The following is a 25406-nucleotide window of genomic DNA, read 5'->3' as shown; positions in this document are numbered from 1 at the left end:
CTGTGTATCCTCTTGGATAGTTGCTAGCTGTCTTCTATACGTAATTAATGAAAAGGGTGTGATTTATGCACACTTTTTCTGAAAACAGGCAAAATGCTTTTAATTAAAGGCAACCAGACCAGATACTGAGCATATCTAGCCACACTGACATGTATTATTTATGGCATTGCTTACCAACAGAAAAATATAGCGGTATTATCTATTTTAACTCTGTAAGTACAGGCATAGAGATGTGACTGAATAAACATAAATGATGTGAAAGAGACATTTTCTCAAAATATATATGTTGGCTACTGAAATGAAATTATGGAAGCAATCCACTCCCTTTTCAGGAAGTAACGATGTCGTTTTTAACGAAAGAAGCACATAATATGATTTCTCTTAGGCTAGAGTTTTCTGGCATTCTGCATTGTTTTATCCAACACTTGCGCAAGAGGAGGGAGGCCAGCATGCATCCAGAAACTGATCCACAGGACTGACCTGTGTTGAGCAGGAACTGGGAACCTGTGGCACTTCAACTCTCACCAACCTCAACCAGCATGGCTGATGGTCAGGGATGTGGCAGTGTGGTGTGGAGATTTATATTTGGACTCAAGTCCTTATAGGCTTCTTCCCAAGCATAAGATTACGTACGCTTTGTTTGAGAAGCAGAGTAAAGCTAACTAGTCTGAACTAGCATCCAGTTTCTCTAACACAAACTGTCTATTGGTTATCAGGATCTGCAGTAGAGAATCTATGGCCCTACAGATGTTGTTAAGACTACCCCTCCCATCATCCCTGACTATGGACCATGTAGCTTGGAGCAGATGGGAACCGGAGTCCAGCAGCAGCTCAAGAGCACCAGTTTCCTACCTCTGATCAAGATGCTAGGCAGCTCTGCTGTGACACTTTTTAAAAAAACGGATGCATAGTAATATATTTGCCTCTCATTTTCAAAAGCAGTCTTCTGGCTTCCAATGTGGAATGGCTTATATTCTATTCACCTCCTCCACTGCTGGGAGATTTATTTGTTTGGAGTCTAGCAAGAGCTGGAGAGTCACCAGTTCGCTAGCCAAGAGCCAGACCAATGCTCTGGTGTAATGTTTTATTTCCTTTTTATTATTGTGCACACTCATTGCCTTTCTCCTTACTTTTCCTCTCTCTCCTCCCCCCCCCTTTTCTCAAATAAAGAGAATTTTCTCAAATAATCAGATCCCTGGGCTTGACTGGATTCTTATAACACCTGAGGGTTGGGTGTCCTTCCATGATGGCTAGGCTGTTTGGTTTCAAATTAATGGAAGATAAGGAAGGGAAGGGAGCTGAGCGACTGGCAGGAGACCAGGAGCTTGGCTAGCAGTCCTCCCGTTCCTGAGTAAATAAACTGCAAAGTATTGGGTGTCCCTCTGGTGGCAAGAAGAGAGCAAAGAGGCAGAAGGCACATCATTAAGAGCCACAGAGCTTCCCCTATGCTATGGCACACAGGTATGATCAAGGTTTGCTTTATATCAGGAGTGGAGAGTCTTCTGCCGTCTGAGGACCACATTACCCAGTGGAAAGCTATTGGGGACACATTCCAGGAATGGGCCAGAGCCATACACCATCTCATACCCTTAACCATATAGGTATTATAGGGACAGAACTACTCAAACTGTATAGAAATCTATTCATGTATGCGACTACAGCGGCAAGAATGTTGCTTGCCCAAAAATGGAAAGAAGAAGTCCCGATGGAAGAAGAATGGATACAAAAACTGATGGAATATGCAGAAATGGCATACAAAAAAGGGGGGTGAGAAATCAAGATAGGAAACTTTTTATAAAAGAATGGAAATGGTTTATGGAATATTTACAAACTGTAAACAGATAAGAACATTGGCAGGATTATTGTAATAACCTGCAGTTTCATAAGAGTATATATTTAAAGCAGGCAAATAAATGAGTAAATTAAATTAATTTGGATATGCAGAGAATATTTAAAATAAATTTAAGGAACTGCAGAAAAAGGGGGAAGGAAGTCTTGAAATGTTAAAATGAACGGAAAATTGTTGAAATGTATAAAATTGAAAATCATATTTTTTAAAAAAAAAACAAAACATAGATATTTCCCATGGAAGCAGAAACATATATTTAATTCTTAAACCTTCCATTTCTCCATAGACTTTATTTTACAAAGTCTGTTTAATAAATAACAACAACAACAACAACAAATCCTCCCCACCACCGTTTATTTGCCCTGACCACATAAAAGTCAAAAGCAACTTTGTATTTTCCACAGAAAAATTCTAAGAATGGCAGTGTGCACACTTTGCACATATATCAAAGCCCTTTCCCCCTCTCAGCTGCTGCCCATAGAACAGCTAATTGACACAAGAGCACCCAGAAGGACAAGGTGAAATCCAGCTGCAAGCTGCACCCAGCTAATGGCCTGGGCTGCGGTCCCCACCCATGCTTTCTATATACACCTGTAATAGGTAGGTCTGTCAGTGGTTGAAGAGCTGGCTGCCTAGAAGAAGATAACCTGAAAGTCAGATAACCTGGCTTGAAGAATGCAAGACTTCAGAAAGTTTTGCTACATCAGAAGGAATCCAACATGTGTTATCAGCCAACCATTCGTGTCACATTTCTTTAGCACATATACATCCTGCTGCCTTCCTTCAATCAGGAAACTCAATCATGGCGTCCCATCCAGGCAATGACCAGACCCAGATCTGCTCAGCCTCAGTAAAGCGGTTGCGTCACATGCCCACAGGTGAGGTCCAGGAACAGAACACTGTGACAAAACCATGCCTGGCTCTACACCACTGCTCAGCCACTCTAAAGACAGTGCTCCTTTCTGCAGAGCTCAACCCAATGCAGCCATATCCCAAACCATTACTCATGGAAGCAGTGATGGACAGTGGAAGGCTCTCCCACTCCAGAGGACCTCTCCAGGTGAATCATCATGGTTAGCTTAATCTTGCCGGCAGGAAGGTACAGGTACCGCTGTACCTTTGTGCCAGCCTCCCATAACCTGGTGCCCTCTGGGTGTTTTGAACTATAACTCCCATCACGGAGCAACACTATTCCCCTTGAAGAGCTGCACTTCCCAGATTTCCCTGGGAAGAGAAATCAATTGTTAAAGCATTCTGGGAACTGTAGCTCTAGAAGGGGGGAAAAGGTGACTGCTAATAACTCTCAGAACCCTTAAGAAACCAAGAGTTCCCAATATACTTTGAGAGAAGCCACGCCTGTTTAAAGTGGCACCAGTGCTTTAAATGTACACTGCAGGAGGGGCCTAAGTTTAGATACAATTATTTTTATTAAATTGATATACCACCCTTCATCCAAAGATCACAGGGCGGTTTACAACATAAAAACACGAAATACATAACATCATAACAAAAGAAAACCAGATATCCCATTACTAGATACATACAACCTATTAAATACAGGCCAGGAATGTGATAGTAAGAGGCATCCTTTGAAGCTCAGATACAAAGGCCATTTTCTGAGCCTTCCTCGGAGAAAACTGTGAATGAAACACCAGGGTGTGGGTGGGTATGCATTTTAACTACTGAGTATTCTGAGTTCACAAACAGAAGATTTTGCCTCTATGCAGAACATTACCAAACATGGGTAAACAAGCAGTGGCGGCTGCTTTTGTCTGATAGAGAAAGATCTCCTGCCCTGCCAATGGACTGCTATGAATCTACTAGGTGTGCTGGTTTAGCTGCAGCTGCCTCTGTAAATCAATAACCAACCAACTGGTTGCCAGGAGCCCTATTCAAAAATGGATTTCCCTGACTCAGGACTGATTTGGTTAAACAAATACAGGTCACAACTGACATGGCTCTGAGAGAGAAGAGTGACGCTCAAAGCCACACACAAGGTTGAGAAGTGCACCCCCCCACACACAGTCAGACACTCCCCCCCGGCCTCTGCTTCCACCATAAGCTCGAGAACAGATCTATCCGAGAGATATCATCTGCAACAAACCTGCGGCCTGTGTGCAGAAGACTTGCTTTAAATTTTAATTAATACTCTTTGTTTTATGGTGATTTCTCTTACGTTTCTGGAAAAGCAAGCTGCTGGTGCCTGCCCAACTCTACCAGAGGAACAGGTTGTTGCCTTAGAGCAGGGGTCAGCAACCTTTTTCAGTCATGGGCCAGTCCACCGTCCCTCAGACCATGTGGTGGGCCGGACTATATTTTGAAGGGGAAAAAAATGAACGAATTCCTATGCCCCACAAATAACCCAGAGATGCATTTTAAATAAAAGCACACATTCTACTCATGTAAAAACACCAGGCAGGCCCCACAAATAACCCAGAGATGCATTTTAAATAAAAGGACACATTCTGCTCATGTAAAAACAGGCTGATTCCCAGACCATCTGCGGGCCGGACTGAGAAGGCAATTGGGCCGCATCTGGCCCACAGGCCTTAGGTTGCCTACCTCTGCTTTAGAGAGAAGACCACAGAGCACACGCGCCGCATGCAGAACGTCCCCAGTCTCAATTCCCTTGCCTAAAAGGACCAAGCAGCAAATGATGGGAAAGACTGCAGCCTGAAATATTGGACAGTGAAAACCTAATACACAGCACTGGGTAGGCTACATGGATAAATAGTCCTGACTTAGGATAAGGCATGCTCCTATGCTTGAAGCAGCAGAACTTGAAAGGGACACTCACAGCCCCTTTGGAAACCTCCAGTCTGGAAAATCATAGCAGTAGCATAATTTTGCCACCCAACTGGGGGGGAGGAAGGAGAAAGGAGGACCTTCATTTTTGCCAAAGGCAGCCAAATAATGTGCTCCAGCTTCAACACTCACAAAACCGAGCAGGTTGGTTTTTTTTTTGGTGCTCACTCACCTGCTCCTTAAATTGCTCTTGCGACAAGCAGTCAATCAAGTCCACACAGCCAAGGAGGCAGCCAGAGGGATAATCTTTGGGAAATTCCAAATCTATGGCAAGCCGGAGAGAAAATTGTTAGGCAAGCTCAGACATGTGATGCAGCGCCCTGCCATTCTCCACATGGTCCTGATTAGCCTTCGACTGCCTTGCGTGAGCTCTCTCCACACTGTTTTATACAGCTAATTTCATGGTTTGGACAAAAGTACGTTTGCTTAGGGAAACTCTTCTGATCCTGGGGAAAGCATTTCTCCACGAGGACCTCGGTCTCCCAAGGCCTTCTAATCTGCTCCATTAACATGCCTCCAGCCAGTGCAAAGATCAGACCCAGGCCTTGCTTAGGTATTATCTAAGGTCAAATGTTACATTCGGTCCAGGTTCACTGGCAAGAAGAACTCTAACTCTCTAATTGGTTAGAACACATTTTATGCAATTCAAATGCTGTATTCAGACTGAAGAATTTGAGTTCTTGCAGTATTTAAAATGAGAATGAGAAAAGGAAAATGTGAGGCAAAGGAGAAGAGAGCCAGTGGCAGCAGAATAAAGCTATGGCAGGCTTCTTCAACTTTGGGCCCCCAGACGTTGTTGAACTTAAACCCTCGTTATCCACAGCTGGTATAGCAAATGGCCCTGTTTTGATACCCCAGTTGTGTTTCCACACTGTAAGCCCCTTAGAACACAGGAACCTGTCCTCTCATTCTTTTCATCTATGTACACATATATGCACTACAGTGGTACCTCGCAAGACGAAATTAATTCGTTCGGCGAGTTTTTTCTTCTTGCGAGTTATTTGTCTTGCGAAGCACAGTTTCCCATAGGAATGCATTGAAAATCAATTAATGTGTTCCTATGGAAACCGCTTGCCGGGCTGGCGGTGCGGAGAAGGGCTTTTCTCCCCACCGCAAGCCTTCAGAACAGGTCCGGGAACAGAGGAGAAGGCGCACAGCGCTTCTCCTCTGTTCCCAGGGCTTGCGGTGGGAGGAGGGTTTTTCCTCCCCACCGCCAACATTCAGAACAGCATTCTGAATGTTGGCGGTGGGGAGGAAAACCCTTCTCCCACCGCAAGTTTTCAGGACAGGTCCGGGAACAGAGGAGAAGGTGCGCAGCGCTTCTCCTCTGTTCCCGGGGCTTGTGGTGGGAGGAGGGTTTTTCCTCCCCACCGCCAACATTCAGAACAGCATTCTGAATGTTGGCAGTGGGGAGGAAAACCCTCCTCCCACCGCAAGTCTTCAGGACAGGTCCGGGAACAGAGGGGAAGGTGCGCTGCACTTCTCCTCTGTCCCCGGACCTGTTCTGAAGGCTGGCGGGGGGAGGAGGTCTCTCCGCCCCACAGCCAGCCTTCGGAAGAAGTCCGGGGACAGTGGGGAAGACGCGCTGCGCTTCCCCGCTGTCCCCGGAGATTTCCCTATGGGCTTTCATCTTGCGAAGCAAGCCCATAGGGAAATTCGTCTGGCGAAGCACCTGGAAAAACGGAAAAGGTAAAAGGGCAGGCAATCCAAAGGTCTTAAGAGGTGGGGGGGGGCTCACCTTTCCCAAGCAGTATTTTGTAGGTAGCCTCCTGCTCACAGATTTCCTGAGGGGATGGCCTTTTGGCTGTAGCTGCTATCCACAATCGACCCCGGTGTGATGTGTACCAAGTCCTGCCTTCTACCCTGGAGAGGGAGGAACAGAAACAGATTCAATCTCCAGGAGGTATGCCTTCTTTGGCACCCACATGTTTCAGGGAACACTGAATTGCCATTCTAGTATCCAAGCTGTGTATTCTGGGGGAGGCAAGCACCCTTGGCACAGACAGCCCTTTCAAAAAGAAGGCGCTAGTGACAGAATTAAAGTTGCAAGCTGAAAATCCATGAAAGGGCCTCAGGCATTAGGAGACCGGCTTAAGGAATCATGATCTTCAAAGCACCAAAGTTTATACATTTCCCCATTTATCCATAAACTGCTGACACATTTCCCCCCCAGCTACAATACACTGCCAGAAACAAACTTTTTACTTTTATTTCAAAGCTGACGTTCTCTGAATTCATCCTGGAGTCTCGCCATTCTGACGGCAACGACATATGAGCAAAAGAAGAGCCAGCTGGGTCAGGCCATTAGCCCTTTCAAGTCCAGCATCCTGTTCTTACAGTGGCCACCCAAATTCCTGCGGGAAACCCGCATGCAAAATTTGAGCACAAGATCACTCTCCTCTCTAGAGTGGCTTAACAATCATTCTCTTGAATGATTGAGCGAGTGGTTGCTGAACAACTCCAAGCACGCCTGGAAGAAGCGGACCATTTGGATCCCTTCCAGTCGGGATTCAGGCCTCATCATGGGACTGAAACTGCCTTGGTCACACTGGTCGATGATCTCCGGCGGGCTAGGGACAAAGGAGAGAGCTGTTTCCTAGTTCTGCTGGATCTCTCAGCGGCTTTTGACACCATCGACCATAACATCCTTCTGGACCGTCTAGAGGGGCTGGGAGCTGGGGGCACTGTTATACAGTGGTTCTGCTCCTTCCTCCTGGGCTGTGTCCAGAAAGTGGTGGTGGTAGATGAGTGTTCAGACCCCTGGGCTCTCACTTGTGGAGTGCCTCAGGGTTCCGTCCTCTCCCCCATGCTTTTCAACATCTACATGCAGCTGCTGGGAGAGATCATCAGAGGGTTTGGGCTGGGTGTTCATCAGTATGCGGATGATACCCAGCTCTACCTCTCTTTTAAATCGGAACCGGTGAAGGTCCTGTGTGAGTGTCTGGAGGCGGTTGGAGGATGGATGGCGGCTAACAGATTGAGGTTGAATCCTGACAAGACAGAAGTACTGTTCTTGGGGGACAGGAGGTGGGCGGGTGTGGAGGACTCCCTGGTCTTGAATGGGGTAACTGTGCCCCTGAAGGACCAGGTGCGCAGCCTGGAGTCATTCTGGACTCACAGCTGTCCATGGAGGTGCAGGTCAATTCTGTGTCCAGGGCAGCTGTTTACCATCTCCATCTGGTACGTAGGCTGAGACCCTATCTGCCTGCGGACTGTCTCGCCAGAGTGGTGCATGCTCTGGTTATCTCCCGCTTGGACTACTGCAATGCACTCTATGTGGGGCTACCTTTGAAGTTGACCCGGAAACTACAACTAATCCAGAATGCGGTAGCTAGACTGGTGACTGGGAGCAGCCGCCGAGACCATATAACACTGGTCTTGAAAGACCTACACTGGCTCCCAGTACGTTTCCGAGCACAATTCACAGTGTTGGTGCTGACCTTTAAAGCCCTAAACGGCCTTGGTCCAGTATACCTGAAGGAGCGTCTCCACCTCCATCGTTCTGCCCGGACACTGAGGTCTAGCACTGAGGGCCTTCTGGCGGTTCCCTCACTACGAGAAACCAAGTTACAGGGAACCAGGCAGAGAGCCTTTTCGGTAGTGGCACCCACCCTGTGGAATGCCCTCCCATCAGATGTCAAAGAGAAAAATAACTACCAAACTTTTAGAAGACATCTAAAGGCAGCCCTGTTTAGGGAAGCTTTTAATGTTTTATAGGTTATTGTATTTAAGTCTTTTATTGGAAGCCGCCCAGAGTGGCTGGGGAAACCCAGCCAGATGGGCGGGGTATAAATAATAAATTATTATTATTATTACTCCCAAGTAAGTGTGGGAATTAGACCTCTGAGAGGGAAATAGGGGCTTCCCAATAATTCTCAGCATGCTTAAACTACAGTTCCTAGGATTCTTGTGAGGGGAACCATGACTGTTTAAAGTGACATGATGCTGCTTTAAAAGTATGGTGGGGATGGGGGCCTGAGAGAGTGAGTTGAGCAACAGTCAGTTTGCAAAAGAGGTGCTGAAGCCCAAGACTGCTTGGAAGAGCCATGCAGTCTCCACAGTCTCAAAAGCACAGGAGTCAAATACAGCAAGGAAGCAGTGAGGTGGTCCCCATATTAATTGATCAAATTTCTATCACCCCTTTTCTTTGAGGAGCTCAAGATGCTATAGGTGGCATTGGCCCTTGTTACCTGCTCCACAACTGAATGAATGAACTTTATTACAGTCACAGACCAGGATAAAAAAACAACAACAAATAAATAGAATAGCAGTTAGGAATTTTTTTTAACTGATAAATGTTGGAGCAAATAAGGACGAAGAAACAAGCTCCACAACTGTGTGAGGCAGCTTAGGCTACGAAACAGTGACTTGCCCAATGACACTTAGCTTGTTCCACAGCCAAGCAGCAACCTGATCACATCAGAAGTGGTTTAATTAATTAATAATAATAATAATAATAATATTTTCCCAGCCACTCTGGGCGGCTTACAGCATATCTAAAAACATAAAACATCAAGCGTTAGAAACCTCCCGATTGTCTCCAATGCTGGCTCATAAAAAATTCAAGGTTAACACAAAACTCAATTTGCAACAATACCTGGACTTGAATACTCTGAATTGTATCTAATGTAACAGAAGTCCAACTGAAATTAGTAAATACAGGCAACGACCATTTCGTGTGGGGGTTCCATTCCCAGCTCCTGCGCATGTCAGCAGAGCATGCATAAGCCCTGCACGACACCCCCATTCTGCCCTCCTCCAGGTCCAAAAGGACCTGTGCTTCAGTTGGAGCCACCTAAAATGGTCACAGACTGTATGACTAAGTTATAGCCATTAACTTCAACAGATCTGCCCTGAGTAGGACTAGCAACAGATACAACCCTCAGTCTTCTGATCTACATTTAAGTGAATACAGCAGTTGTTTAAAAGGTTATTTCCTTTCCACCCAGAGGAATAGAGGAAAACACTGCCACCTAACACTTGAAATGGGAAGTGAAAATTTTAAGGCCAGAAGCCAGTAAGTATAGGTCAAATTTAATCACTAGAAGCTGATCCTTTCAAAAATATGTAACATTTAATTTTACTACGCACTTTCTCCAAGAAGCTGACAGTTCCCAGCCCTTTTATCTTGACAGCACCCCTGTGAGACAGCCCAAGCAGGGATTTGAACCTGTCCCCAGGTCTAAGTTCAGTGCTCTAGCTGATGCATTAGATTCCTTTCACCCTCTATTACATGAATAAGCCTTTACTGAAAATTAAGCCCCAAGGAATATTTATGCAAGTGAAAGCTCTCCTTGCGTCTCCTATGTTGCAGCAAGGACAAAAGTGCTTCATGTCCCTGTTATTTACACATTGCAGTTACTGTCACAGAAAATTAAGAGGCTCTGGATAACGCTCATTAGATAAGACAGGCCACTCCATTTAAGGGAAAATCATCCTCAACAGATAACTGCACAAGGGTTTCCCTTAAACAAGCTGCTCCCTGTCTCAAATGCTCCCACTTTCAGGTCTTCTGCTTACCTTTTGATCCCTTTGACCAGCAATGAGGCCCAAGGCTGATGCATGCTAAGGCACCAGCCATCATCCGAGATCTCCTGTATCTCTCGGTCCTGAATTCGTAAACGACTTCTTTCCAAACATGCCTCGCTTCCAGCCTCTGCAGAAGGGATATTTTTCCTGTGCAGGAGCAAACCAGTCTGCTCCACCCACTAAAAACAAGAAGAACATACAAAAAGGTTAACATTTCTCCATTTAAACTGCAAAACAGGGAGGCGTGAAAGTGTGTCTCATGTGTTTTGTAGCTTGTAGGTTCTATCAGGATCGTCCTACTCATGTGTAAGACCCTGGCAGAGACACATACCCAACTGGCATGTTCTCTCCCTCCTGGTCGGTCATTCGGGAGTTCAAAAGCTTCCTCTAGCCCGAACACCACAGCGACTGATACCAAGAGGCATCAGCACACTTAAGGATCCCTCAGAGTGTTAGCAGTTTGCGTAACAGACTCAGCAGCACAGCATTTTGGCTAAACTACATTATTTACATATAATACACTTGGAGCATTCTGATTCAGCTCCTTCCTCTTTCTCATCAGACAGCAAAGAGAAAGGACAAAGGACAATAGTCCTACACCACGGAACACAGTAGTATAAACATCCTGTCTCTGCCCCACTTCCCACTCTGTGGAATGAAAACATACACCATCGTGTGATTAAAACCAATCCCATGACTGCAAGCACGGAGCAAGAATCCTATCAGGTTCCAGCTGACAGCATTGCTTGTGACTCTTATACTGAGCCCAGACTCAAACCTCAACAAGTAATCCTCCAATGAGGACCCTGAAGATCTGGGGAAGCATACACAATCCCATGCAACTACAGTGGTACCTCGGGTTACAGACACTTCGGGTTACATGTTTTTTCAGGTTGCGGACTGCGGGAAACCTGGAAGTATCGGAAAGGGTTACTTCTGGGTTTTGCCACTTGTGCATGCACAGAAGTGCCAAATTGCGCTTCGCGTATGAACAGAAGAAGCACCAAATCGCGTCACGCGCATGCACAGACGCGGCGCTGCAGGTTACGAACACTTTGGGTTGCGGACGTGCCTCCGTCACGGATTACATCTGCAACCCGAGGTTCCACTGTGCCAGAAGATCCTGCTGCCCAGGAATAATAGCAATTTATTAATTGCCCCAGTCACTGGGTGGCTTCCAACATATACAAAAGCGTAAGAAAACTTCACTAGGCCTCCAACAGGAGATACCATGGACAGACCCCATGGCTGGTTCTCTGCCTCACTAGTGGCAAAAGAGCCCTTGTTCAAGCAACACTATTTAGAGAATAAATGGCCAAACTGTGCATTGCTGGACTCTGCTGTCGTATAAGTTATAGAAATAAAAAAAATTAAAACTTGAGATGTGTGTGAGAAAGGTTGAATGAGTGAAAGTCGGAATGTGAAAGTTGTGAGAAAAGGACAGAGCGACAGTTGTGCATGAGCTCATGCTATAGCTGTTAAGGACAAAGGAAGGAGCCAAAGATAAGAAAGTTGCTATGCCTTGTAATTAGAAGAAGCTAGTGAAAGGATTACTGCCATATATGGACATAACTGCCCCTTTGCTTGTAAATGTATGAATACTTGTGCTTTTTTCATATTTGGTATACCACCCTTTCAACTACTTGCTGGCTGAAGCTGTGTTGTACTAGCTTTGCAACACCAGTTGCATCTGGAAGACCATAGGTTCCCCATCAGAGATCTAGAATTTTGTTAAGGAGGAAGAGTACTGACCACAGGAGCTGGCTGGAGAAGGTTTGGGTTCACCAAGACTCCGGATTCTTCATATTTTCCTTCAGGGTTCTGCTTTGGCTTGGTCAAGGATCCCCTACTGATAGCTTCAATTGTTTCATCCAGTCTGCAAGGACAGCCAACCAGTTTTCCATTAGTCTTTGCAAACTACCCTGCACCTGTCCAACTGAAAATGCCTTTCCAGGCTCCCTTCACCTTCTTTGCTACATGAAACTTCTTTGCTTGGAGAAAGATAGAAACACCGTGCATAAGTGCATTGGCTACACAACTGTAGCAGACCTCCACCATAGGAATTGCAATGTCAGTGGTGAGGTGATAAAAAGACCAATTCATGAAATGCACCAGTTGCCATGAAAGGTTAATGGACCCTCTGACTGCTGTAGGATTTCAACAATCAACAAGGGATGGTCAGCAACATGCAGCATGTGAGTTTTCCAGCAGCACGTGATTGGCTATTGTTAGAGACAGAAAGCTTGACTAGATGGACAGACCTTGACCTAATTCAGCAAAGCAATTCTTTTCACTCAAAGGAAAAGTTTAATGGCCACTCAGTAACCCACTTTTTTTCTGGTGCAAGGGTCCTAGCGAACCAACCCTGATCTTAAATATTTACATGCGAGTTTATATTGTTAATAATGAAAAATGTTCCCAGGAGGTGCATTTAGGATGAAGATGAATGGGGCTACAGCACCGCGATTCAAGCCCTGCTCTATTTCACTTCATCACTAGGAGCAGATGCAAAGAAGTACCATCCTGGGAGCCTCGCCTGTTCGATTCCACACACACTCTGTCCTTGTTTGTGCATGTGACTGTGATGTCACAAAACAGGAAGTGGAAGTGAGAAGACCATCAACAGTAAGAGCAAACTATTTGATTACAAGTCCTATTCCTAAAGGGGAGAAGGATGAGACAAGGGGGAAAGACCAGCCTCAAACATTACAACCATTTGACCAAAAAAGGAGCAGTTGCTTCTGTAGCCACCAAGCTTTCCTCTTTGTCAAAAGTGAATCCACCACCCTGACCTACTGTGCCATGATACTCACTTGCTGTGATAGTCTGCCATGCCACCCTGTTCCTCCAGGATCTGCCGTCCGGCAAAGTCGATTGTGATCTTTTTGGAGAGTCGAGAAGCATGCCTCAGCTCCCGTAGCTCCTTCTCTCTCTTTTCCAGTACTTCCCTCTCCTGTTTTGAGAGCCACTGATTGGAGTCGGTAGCAAAGTAGTCTGACTCGTCATCGATGACTTGAGTTCGGCGCGCACTAGCATGAAAACCAGAAGACGGTCACCCAGCAGCTCCGAGGGAAACACGGTGTCATTACAAAGGACTGATTTGTTCCTCTAGCCCTGCACAGTTTGCTTCAGGAGTGGGCAACCTGTGGCTCCTCATGCTCATTTCATGTAGCTCTTAGCCTATTCTCATGCAAGTGGCAAGGAGGGCAGAAAGTGGAGTGGAGAGAGGAAAGAAAGAAAGAAAGAAAGAAAGAAAGAAAGAAAGAAAGAAAGAAAGAAAGAGCTTGCCAACCTCTGGCTTTCATCTTACTCTGTGCCTACATGTAGTTTGCAACAGGGATTGCAGCGCTCAAAAGACAAAAGGGGGGAATACCCCACCCCTCTCCAGGGGCTCAGGGAGAGGTCTTTCCCATCACCTGCTATCTGACCCCTTTTTTATCTGCAGGTGTCAGGGAATATAGGAAGCTGCCTTATACAGAGTCAGACCAGTGGTCCATTTGGCTTGGTTCTGTCTACAGATATACTGACTGGCAGCAGCTCTTCAGGGTATAAGATGAGGTTGTCTCCTAGCCTTACTTGGAGATGCTGGGGACTGAACCTTCTAGGATCTTCTGTATGCAAAGCAAGTGATCTGCCACTAAGCTATTACTACCTAACAGCCCATGATAGCATCTGTAAGTAAAAAAATAATCTGTGGGTGCACATTGGATTCAAGAGAAATTGGATGGGAACTCTCTAAAGGGAGATCAGAATGTTTGGTAAATAATAATAATAATAATAATAATAATAATATAAAGCAATAAAAGATAAAACATTAAAGACTTCCCTAAACACACTAGCACACTACTTCTTGCCATGTAGCACAGAGATGATCTTTGATGTCAGATACTACAAGTCCTATATTCCTTTACTTATTTTCTTACTTTTATAGTCCACCTTTTTCCTGGCATACACGTGGTTCCCAGGCCACACAAACTCACTAGACCCAATCCTGCATAGCTTCAGCAAGGCAGTGGCTCATGTGCCTTTGGACCACACCCTGGGGCAGTAATAATAATAAATAATAATAATAATAATAATAATAATAATAATAATAATAATAATAATAATTTATACCCCGCCCATCTGGATGGGTTTCCCCAGCTACTCTACAATAACCTATTAAACATTAAAAGCTTCCCTAAACAGGGCTGCCTTCAGATGGCCATGGTGGCAGAGGCTATTTTAAGGTAACACAACTGCTGCAGCTGCACTGGGTGCCGTGCTGTAAGGGGTGCCATAACTATGCTGTAGAATGGAGTGCAAGGACGACAACGACAACGACTGGATTTTAGTGTCACACAGGGTGCCGCTGAAATGTGAGAGCCCAAAGTCTGGCAGCTGGGTTTAATAGGAGCTGCAATGCAGCAAAAGCTAGAGAGCTACAAGTTCCCCATCCCTGGTCTACAGCATGGGACAAAGGTGACCCAATGAACACTGCTTCACACATATGCTAGGGACAGAAGCAAAGCAGGCACAGTTTCGATTCTCTCAATCTGAGGATCTGAAATTGTCAAATTCACCCCCTTGCTGGTGTTATCCTGCTAAAAGGCAAATCCAGCTAGTCGAGATTCAGCAATTGGCACAGTGGGCATCTCCACATCAAAGCTTTTAAAGAAAACCTCAAGGTTTTTCTGTCAAAAGCAACCTGCTGAGTAAAAAATGAAACGTGTGTGCTTTATACAAGAGAAAGTGCAAGAACAGGGCCAAGGACAGAAACTGCAAATATTAATATTGGAAACTGGTCCTCAAAGCTTTAGCAGAGAGAGTTCAGCTTGTGGTTCAGGCTGCTCATAAAGAAGGATTGGAGGATCTTTCCTCTCAGGAAGTCTTTGGATCTAGACATGTCTAACTCGCTCTGTCACGTACCTTGTTTTGTCATACTCCAGCAGCTTGTCCTTGTGCTTCACAGCCACCTCCAGACCTGCCTTGAGTCGAGTCTCCTGGCGAGGGAGTATGTCCTTGCCACTTATATCCACCTTTCCAGAACTCTCAGTGCCTGAAATCCACAAGAGTTCATTGCGACCTGCACTCCACGCATCAATTTACACATCCACCTGGCACAGATTGCACTGGTGGCACTTTGAGAATAATTTCTGCATAGGCTTGCCTGTACACCAACACACAAAGAGGGGATGGGGAACCGTTTCATCTGTCAAGGGATGCATTCCCTTGGCACATGGGTGGGGTGAAGCTGGCGGGGGATGCAGACCAGAGCCAAAAGTGGGCAAAGCCATCCCCCTTTCTCCCACATTTGCACCCTGCCTTGCCACCCACATGAAATTGGGCTGGTAACCATTTGCTACTTGCTGCCCACTTCTGATATAAGATGAGGAAGAGAATCCAAACCACTTTCTCTGCAGAGGAACAAATGCTCCATTTGGAGGGAGCAGTTTGGATCCGTGGCAAATAAAGCATTCATTTCCCCCTCAGCAGAGGAAGTGGTTTCAATCCAAATCAGATTTCTAAAGGTCTCTGATTGGCTCTGAGAGTGCATTTATAGTTGGGGACCAAGCAAGTCACTCAAATAAAAATGGTTGACAACAGCCATCAAAGACTGCTGCAAGTGCAACGTCCAACCCAGCCAGGGTTATCCAGAAGGAAGTGGCGTTAAAACAACTTATGGACAGGACACTTTTAACTACCCTTCTAAATAAAACTTAAAATGCTCTAACCTGTGTAAGAAAGGATTGCCTTCTTGCAAATCTTTAAAGTTAGCAAAATTCTCTGATCCTGTAAACAAGGTCTGTGTTCAAGTCTCCCCCCCCCCACCCCCAAATAAGCTACTAACCTGCCAGGAGCTTCTTCAACAGCTTCTGGCTCTTGTTGGAATCTCGTTGCAAGACATCCTGCTCTTCTTTTGTGCACACCTAAAAGAGAACGGAGAACTATGAGATCTGCTCTCTCCATGCAGGAACACATGGCCATGCAACTGCCTTCTACGGTTGGCTCATCAGCAGCATCTGCTCACTTGTATGCCGCTTTCCTACAGAATTATGCCCAAGGTGGTTCATCTCATTTCAAATGAGCAATAAGTATAACAATTTTAAAAAACGCACACATTGGAAACACACAGAAATAATCATAGTATCCGTTTTATATAGAATAGTAGCATCTAAAACATCACCATGTTCCAGATGATGCACCTGCAATAGTTTGGGTCCAAGACTCACAATTTTCAAGCATCCAAAGACCCCCATCCTCATCTAGCCCATTATTCTTCAAATGGCCCATTGGTCAGAAGCCAATACAGGGTCATAGCCTGAGCTAAGGTGAGTCACAGTAACAGCACTAGCACCGTCTGAAAACATGATAATCAACTAAGAAGTGGGCCCACAAATACATATTTGGGCCACTGCTGATTCTAGCCCAATGATGTCTACACTGAGTGGCAATAACTCCACAAGGTGTCAAGCAGCACCCCCACATCTGCTGCTCAGAAGCTGCCATCTAGATCCAGAAAATGAAATTTCTACACACTGTTAATAACACCTGTTATCAAGTGCCTATTTTTTTTCTAAGCACTGTGCATATATGAAAGGGCAGCCATAAGAAGATTCAAGGTGAACTCCTGTCTTTGTCTGCTTCCCATGGCTCCCGTTTCAGATTGTACCTCAATTTGCTAGGTGGGGTTAATCCGTTGAACTCCACCTTTCACCTGCTCCCTGCTCAATACCAAAATCCACCAGGAGTTCTGAAATACAGCTTCCATGACAGCCCTTGTAATTGTCCTGGAACTGCTTCTCATGGTACTGGTTTATGAAGTTTCAAAGCAAGATGTCGGGACATTAAATCAGCTTATGTCTACAAGGCAAACTATGTTTAGAATAAAACTTCAAAAGAAGGTCTAAGAACATGCATCCATGTCACATGAGAAGCAGCTCTCTCTTTGATGAGAGATTTAGATCTGAACAGCAAAGAGGGATAAGTCTTTCCTCTTTTCCCTGAGAAGTAAAACAGAGATACGGTAGCTTAGTGCACTATACAGAATACTGAACAATATAGTGCTAACCTGATATAATTAAGCAAGGTAGAACCTGAGGGGCACACAAATATATACAGGAGGTTGTTAACATACCAGTGTCCCACAGAATAAGCAAGGCCCAGAGCCTTCTTGCTCACAGACGATGCGCCCACATGTCAGACAGTTGTTGATGAGCTTGTGCTTCTGAGCCAGGCACTCGCAAGGGTGACGCCCCGGGAGCATGACTGTCAGTTTGTCCTGACCCTCCTTCGTGTACAAATTGACGTATTTTGCCTTCTTCTTGCAGGAGGAGCTGCCACTGTTTATCTCCTGGGCCTAAGTTATGCGGAGGTGTTGCAGGAAGGGAGAGGAAAACACATTTCAGAGAACAAATGGCGTGAGAATCTTCTGAACTGGAATGCCTTATCTATTTTTCCACTTCTTTTTGACCAACGTAAAGATTGTGGAAGGTTCCCTCGGGACAAAACAACCTAATCGTTGTCCCCTCTTGCAGAGTTTGTTTGGTACTCAAGTTTTTTATGCCCCACCTATCAGGGAAGTCTTCCAGTTATGTCTAGCTTAACTTTATCAACTTAAATTATCATGCAGGACAAGGAGAAGCCATGTCATCTGTATCATCGAATTATTATAAGAATAGGGAATCGTGGCAGCAGAACTATTTCTGCCAAGCACAGAACCATACAAACAACTTTCTGAGATTGGATTGCAAGGATTTGTCCCATGCCTTCATGAGATATGAACAGATCTTTAAGGCACCCTACTTGGAAGAAAGAAGAGAAAGCTGGCATGGCCCTCACAGTGCCAAACAAACCTCAACTGTCAGTCCATACACCCCTGAATATCAGTTGCTGGAAATCAGAAGTGGGAAGAGTGTTGCTGCACTCGGGTCCTGCTGATGGGCTTCCCAGAGGCATCTGGTTGGCCACTGTGAGGACAGAAGGCTGGACTAGACTGGCAATTGGCCTGGTCAGCAGACTCTTCTTTTATTCTTACTTCATTTGCAGAACTTTGTATTCCCATTGCCTTGAAAAGACCCATGAGTGCCTATGATGGTTGACAGCAGAGGGATGGGGGAGCAACACCCACTCCATGTACATCTGTCAGAAAGTTGGTGGCCAGTTGTGAGAGAGCAAGGAAACCAAAAGTTTGAATATAGGGTGGGCTGGAGGTGGGGTCTCCACCGTATGAGTGTGGGGTGAGTTTAGTTAAGTGGGGAACCTCCTATGAGACAGGAAAGGATGTCTTAATGAAAGTTTACAGGTGGCCATTGGAGAGGATGAGCACCTGATTGGTATCTGGATTACATTTTATCAAATGGGTCTGCTAGGCTTTCATAAAATGTACCAATAGGATTTTTTAAATTGTATTTAAATATGCACAGGAAATTGCTTTGAACAAACTGGAAAACAGGGTGTGAATTATTTAATAAATTGTGTTTAAAAAAAAGTTAGTGTGAATGTGCAGAATCAAAATGGTGGGAAATTTGCAGACAAAAGCCTAATTGTGTGTTAAAGCTGTTGGTCACAAGTGTTCCCACTGTATTCAATAAAAGAAACAGTGGCATACTCTTTTTAAAAATATACATATACATATATTTCTGGTTGTGAATAAAAATCTGAACACAAAAACCAATGCCTCAGCTATCTGGAAACAGTAGTCACTTCATCCATTTCAATGGCTTTATTGACTGTGATTTTTATGGTAAAAGATTAGGCAACACTTATTCAGCTGCCAAGAGATCTGCTGAGATTACAGTGCCATGTATCACAAAGGACCCTATGGAAAGCTTTCCAGGAGAGGCAGGCAGCAAATACATTAGGGCCTGCTCTAGCTGGGCTATCTATTACCATCTGCCCTGTTAGAAGGATTCCAGGAGAGAAAGGGAAGCAGATGAAGACCACCTCAGAGTTTGATCCAGCTAAATTGTACCCTCTCTCCACTTTTAATGTTATTGCAAGTCAGCAAAACTTGAAAAACCTGGTGAGTGGAAAATATTTTTGAGAGAAAATAGCATGGACTGCACACTCTGAAAGACTTTGAGACAAACAAAGCAGTCTAAATGAGAAAGTATACCATTAATCCTTTGTATTTTTAGCCACAGAAGAAAAAGGAACACACTGACTTTGCATATTTGTTTAAATTCTCAACAAGAAAAGTATGTAAGAAATCAATAGTCAGAACTCCCTGAACTCTAATTTGGGCTTCAGGTGATTTCCCTTTTTAACTTTTCCTACTTAGGTCCTTAAAAAGCATGTGGAAAGATTCTGGTCACTGATGACAGATTTATTCATGCATTCCATGATAAAAGATTAAACATTTGACTCTCAGAATAGCAGACTCCTTATCAGTCCCCGCAACGGAAATACAATGGCACCTTTACGCTCTTCAAATAAAAAATTACAACCAATGCTTTTTTGTTTTGAAGATTAGGCTTCTGTCTTTGGATAAAGCACCCACAAAGTCAATCTGACCCAATGGTGGACAACAAATGCACCTACCTTGGCTAAATCTAGTGGTGTTTTTACTTCCTCTACAGGCTGTTCAGCTTCAACATGAACAGGTGCTTCCTGTTTGTTTCTCCCCTTGCGTCTTCCCCTCTTGACTTGGTCTCCTGGCCGAAGAACCTCTGAGCTATCTAAAAGAGAATGTACAGTAAAGAAAAATTCAATAGCTCCTGCCACTCCTCTCCCCTTCCCCTTGTAACATTCACTTGCTCTCTGCACCACATCACTTGCCATCAGCACAAGTCAATGTGCAACAATTTACCATCAGCACCTTTCTCGAGGAGCACCAAGAACAATTCAGATTAAGATCTCATATTTTTCAGTAATGAAACTGGATTCAGTGGTAATCTAAAAATGCTGCAATCTTGCGATCAAAGAGTTATTTCTTCTACTTACTGCCTCATTATACTCCCACTTACCATCTTTTTTCCGATATATTGGCAAAGGGTCAGAAGTTGGCTGACAGGACTTTTGCCATCTGGCTACCAGCTCATCCACAAAGTGCTTCTTCTTGCCATCTGCCCCCTGGATTAGGTCAGTGACATAATCTCGAATCTCCTCCTCATCCTCAATAGACAAGATATATCTATAAAGGAACAGAATGTGCAGAAGCTTCTAGGAGTGCTTTGTTCAAAAGACAACATGAGGGCTAAATGCTTTTGCTACTTAATTTCTTGACATGCTATTTGTATAATGAGACTTCTAAGGGCACTGGGGCAAAATAAAAAACTAAATGAGACAACGTAGTAGCAAATTAGAGTTACGGCTGAATGCATCAGGAAACAATATACAAACTCCACATTCAGAAAGATCAGTGCACCCCCTTCTTATTGATTTAACAAAATTTATCGACCACTTGATTACAAGAAAACATCCAAGCAGTTTACAAAGTATAAAATGAAACATTCTTGATAAAACAGTTAAAAGCAAGTACCGTATTTTTCGCACGATTGGACGCACTGGACCATAGGGCGCACTTAGTTTTTTTGGGGGGAAATAAAGGGGGGAAAAATTCCCTTTATTTCCCCCCCAAAAGCAGGTCAGGGAAACCGAACCAGGTCGAGGAACAGCGGGATAGTGGCGCTGCGCCTCCCTGCTGTCCCCCGAGCTTGTGGGGCTGGCTGATGTCTGCCCGGCGAGAGGGGCGCTCTGCTTCAGGGCGCCCCGCCCGCCGGGCGGCAGGCTGCTATCCGCAGCTTGGAGAGCCTTGCGGGGAACTCCTGCAGGGCTCCCCACCCTGCGGATGTCTGCCCGGCGCCAGGGGCGCTCTGATTCAGGGCGCCCCACCCGCCGGGCGGCAGGCTGCTATCCGCAGCTTGGAGAGCCTTGCGGGGAACTCCTGCAGGGCTCCCCACCCTGCGGATGTCTGCCCGGCGCGAGGGGCGCTCTGATTCAGGGCGCCCCACCCGCCGGGCGGCAGGCTGCTATCCGCAGCTTGGGGAGCCTTGCGGGGAACTCCTGCAGGGCTCCCCACCCTGCGGATGTCTGCCCGGCGCGAGGGGCGCTCTGATTCAGGGCGCCCCACCCGCCGGGCGGCAGGCTGCTATCCGCAGGGTGGGGAGCCTTGTGGGGAACTCCTGCAGGGCTCCCCACCCTGCGGATGTCTGCCCGGCGCGAGGGGCGCTCTGATTCAGGGCGCCCCACCCGCCGGGCGGCAGGCTGCTATCCGCAGGGTGGGGAGCCTTGCGGGGAACTCCTGCAGGGCTCCCCACCCTGCGGATGTCTGCCCGGCGCGAGGGGCGCTCTGATTCAGGGCGCCCCACCCGCCGGGCGGCAGGCTGCTATCCGCAGCTTGGGGAGCCTTGCGGGGAACTCCTGCAGGGCTCCCCACCCTGCGGATGTCTGCCCGGCGCGAGGGGCGCTCTGATTCAGGGCGCCCCGCCCGCCGGGCGGCAGGCTGCTATCCGCAGCTTGGGGAGCCTTGCGGGGAACTCCTGCAGGGCTCCCCACCCTGCGGATGTGTTCCCGAAGCGCCGGGCGCTCTGCTTTCAGGGCGCCCGACGCTCCGGGAAGCAGGCTGCTATCCGCAGCCTAGACATCCCTGCGGGACCTCCCGCAGGGTTGCCTAGGCTGCGGATGTGTTCCCGAAGCGCCGGGCGCTCTGCTTTCAGGGCGCCCGACGCTCCGGGAAGCAGGCCTAGACAGGGCTAGCGGAGCGCTAATCCTGAAGCTTGGGGCTGCGGAGCTCAGCGCGCCCCAAGCTTCTGGGTGCCGGCAAGGTCTAGACGGCTAGCGGAGACCTTGCCGGCAGCCAGAAGCTTGGGGCGCGCTGAGCTCCGCACGCCCCAAGCTTCGGGATTAATGCAGCGCTCCGCTAGCCATGGGAGAGCTGGGTCTCCCACGGCTAGCGGATAGCTTCCTGAAGCCTGGAGAGCGAGAGGGGTCGGTGCGCACCGACCCCTCTCACTTTCCAGGCTTCAGCGAAAGCCTGCATTCGCTCCATAGGACGCACACAGATTTTCCCTTGCTTTTTAGGAGGGAAAAAGTGCGTCCTATGGTGCGAAAAATACGGTATTTAAACGCATTCAGAATATCATTAAAATCAACAGTAGCTAAAAAGAAATACATGTAACTTCTCTACGTCTGAATAAGCTTGCATAAACAAAAATGATTAAATAGATACCAAAAAGTGTATAGGAAAGGTGACTCCCTGATGTTAATAGGCAGGGAGTTTCAACGTGTAGGCACTGCTGTACTAAAAGATTGGTTTCTTATTATTTTTTATCCTATTATTTAAAACACGATTTATTATGAAGATTTTTTTTCTCCTAGTTAAAAAAAGAGACAGTCAAAAGCAGTGGTGCCCTAGGAACTGAGGTGCCAACAGGGTTGTCAGCTAGATGGGGGAAGGAGAAGAGAGAAGGAGCCATTATAGCCTCTGCCTGTATTTTTAACAGTGTTTGATCTGCAGAAATCAGCAGGTGGAGCACTTTACAGGACAGATATATGCAGCAGCTGCAACAGCTGCCGTTGTCTCCCCCCAAAAAAATTTGAATTTGAATATTACATCACAAAATTAAAACGAAAATACACCACCCATCGGTTAACAAAAATATGTTATATAGAAAGTAAAATGTTACTAAAAAATAAATGTTGCATATACATAAAATAAAGGTCTTTCATCCTTTGAGACTTCCATCTCAGCGTGGGTCCTTCGTTTCCTCGATAACTGTATTTGTTGTAACAATTAACTTAAGATATATTGTCTATATTCTTTATACTAACTGACTGGCAACAGCTGCCATTGTCAACTCAAAATATCAGTATCACTCAATTAGGGCTGACACATGCTTATGCTCTCCCACCCTGCTGGGTTCCTATGCCTTTAACTGCTCACAGACAAACAGAAATACATTTGGTTTCTCCTGTCTGACTGTGATAAATGGTCATCTATAGGATCTCCTTACTTGAACAAGTAGCATATAAAATCGAAGACACATGCATGCAATCTACAGTAATCTCCTAACTAGGTTGTTGTTGTTGAACTACGGTAATTGTAACTTTATTCTTAGAATCATAAAATTGTAGAGTGGGAAGGGACCCCAAGGGTCATCTAGTCAAACCCCCTGCAATGCAGGAATCTTAGCTGAAGACCCATGACAGATGGCCGTTCTTGTTTGGACTTTAACAGTACTTTTTACAGGCCAGGAGCAAAAGTTGCCAGGATTTTATTATTGTAAGTAAATAGATTTAACTGAACAGGACAAGCAGAAATTCGACAGGCCTTAGAATAACATTTTCTAAAAAAACAGAAGATTTTCTTTTAGGAATTGTAAGTGCCAAATTTCCAAGTGACCAGAAGAGACTTTTTATGTATGTGACTACTGCTGCCTGGACACTATTAGCCCAGAGATGGAAAGCAGGCAGTCTCTTCCACAGAAGAATGGCAGATTAAACTGGACTATGCCGAAACAGCAAAGCTGACCAGAAGAATCAGGAATCCCAAAAATTTCAATAATGGGGGAAATATACAATTTATCTTTAAAAAAATAATTGTAAACAATTAAAATTATTAGTAGGATTGGAATGACACTCGTAGTTAAAAGTTGGACTATGGTTTTATTGGAGATTAAATAGAATTGGATTAACAGAGAAGGTGCAGGAGAAAAAGTTAACATAAAGACCCACAAAAGTGGAGGGGGCTAGTCCAAGGGAACTTATGGAAATTGTTTTATTTGTTTGCTTGATGAAAATTAAAAAATAGTGATTAATGATTATTACATCAATTTATTGCCATTCTCCTTGCTTCCTGCCAATGCATTGTGTGGGTAGAATTCAGATTTGCTAGGAATTGTTTTTGCTATTTATTTTGCGTTTCTGTTTTTGAGGCTTTTTCGGTTCATTTGCTTTTGTGACCATGTGGAACCCAGTTCAGCTACTGATTGATTGATTGTGGAAATGGATAAAAGTCCCCACATCCAAGCAATGACTATCATCAGTGCAGTAAGAAAAAAAATTAATTTTAATTTTTATCATCTGCAACGCTGTCTTATTTGTTTTATAGTACAGTACATTGATTATTGCTTTCATTTTATGGCTCAGTGGTCTCATTGGATAGTAAAATTCATGTTAAGTTGCTGTTTTAGGAGTTGTTTTTAAAAGTCTGGAACAGAGTAATCCGTCTTGCATTACTTTCTATGGGAAAGCGCGCCTTGATTTTGGAACACTTTGGTTTTGGAACGGACTTCCAGAACGTATTAAGTTTGAGAACCAAGGTATCACTGTAATAATAATAATAACAGACATGTCAACTCCGGTGCCTGTACAGTGGACACTCGGGTTGCAAACGTGATCCGTGTGAGAGGCACGTTCGCAATCTGCAGCACCGCGTATGCGCACACACGGGTTGCGATTCGGTGCTTCTGCACATGTGCAAAGCCCAATTTAGTGCTTCTGCGCATGCGCCGAAACCCGGAAGTAACCCGTTCCGGTACTTCTGGGTTTTGGCGCGTGCGTAACCTGAAAATGTGCAACCTGAAGCGTCTGTAACCCAAGGTATGACTGTATTGGCATTTCTGCCTCTCCTACAGCTGCTAAAGCAGGCATAGGCAAACTCCAACCCTCCAGATGTTTAGGACTACAATTCCCATCATCCCTGACCCCTGGTCCTGTTAGCAAGGGATGATGGGGATTGTAGTCCCAAACATCTGGAGGGCCGGAGTTTGCCTATGCCTGTGCTAAAGGCACAGGAGCCCCACCGGGCCTAGCGTCGCTCGGCTGCCAAGCGAAAAGGGGGCGACTCGCCTCTCCCTGTCACAACGCCGGCAGCGCTTTCTCTCCACAACCACCGCGCGGGGTAACCGGCTCGGCGAATCGACCCTTTCCCCTTCCCCTCCTCTCCCCTCAGCTCACTGGACAAGCTCCTCGCCGACATCCAGCCCGAAGCCGCCACGCAGCTGCCCCACACACCACGACACGAGCGCCCCAGCCGCGGCCTCCATCCCGGCTTCTGCCCGAGTTCCTCTCGGTGCTGGGGGAAGGAAAGAGCGGGTGCACCTTCTCCGTAAGCCGGCGGCACCTTGGTGCAACGCCGAACAATCTCGGCTCCGCAACTAGGGCTGTGCATCGATAGTTCCGGTGCTGAATTAATCCGGAAGAACAGATCTTTGGGTCCGCTTAGCAGTCGTCAGTGGCCGTCAGGTCCCAGGACCGTCTTAGATCCTAATGACGGCGGACACTAGAAGACCATTACTTA

At 45.9% G+C, this 25406-nt stretch overlaps 1 protein-coding gene across 2 annotated transcripts in view; it reads right to left on the bottom strand.

Annotated features, from left to right (window-relative positions):
* The window catches only part of TRIP4 (thyroid hormone receptor interactor 4), a 49108-nt gene extending 23903 nt beyond the window's left edge, over positions 1 to 25205 (bottom strand). Inside the window, exons 1-11 of one of the 2 annotated variants that reach the window (XM_053364629.1) lie at positions 25064 to 25205; positions 20131 to 20297; positions 19706 to 19842; positions 17301 to 17522; positions 16014 to 16092; positions 15092 to 15221; positions 12997 to 13212; positions 11936 to 12059; positions 10175 to 10362; positions 6393 to 6517; positions 4827 to 4918 (exon numbers count right to left, since the gene is read on the bottom strand). In XM_053364629.1, the coding sequence (XP_053220604.1) occupies positions 4827 to 4918; positions 6393 to 6517; positions 10175 to 10362; positions 11936 to 12059; positions 12997 to 13212; positions 15092 to 15221; positions 16014 to 16092; positions 17301 to 17522; positions 19706 to 19842; positions 20131 to 20297; positions 25064 to 25152 (1569 nt within the window). In that variant the 5' untranslated portion in view covers positions 25153 to 25205. The remainder of the gene's footprint in view (positions 1 to 4826; positions 4919 to 6392; positions 6518 to 10174; positions 10363 to 11935; positions 12060 to 12996; positions 13213 to 15091; positions 15222 to 16013; positions 16093 to 17300; positions 17523 to 19705; positions 19843 to 20130; positions 20298 to 25063) is intronic. The other variant, XM_053364630.1, reaches the window with a different exon arrangement.
* Between the last annotated feature and the right edge of the window lie 201 nt (positions 25206 to 25406).

Source organism: Podarcis raffonei, chromosome 14, assembly GCF_027172205.1.
Source record: "Podarcis raffonei isolate rPodRaf1 chromosome 14, rPodRaf1.pri, whole genome shotgun sequence".
NCBI classification, from domain to species: Eukaryota; Metazoa; Chordata; class Lepidosauria; order Squamata; family Lacertidae; genus Podarcis; species Podarcis raffonei.
Note: the sequence above shows the minus strand (reverse complement) of the source record. Positions and strands in the feature narration are given on the sequence as shown.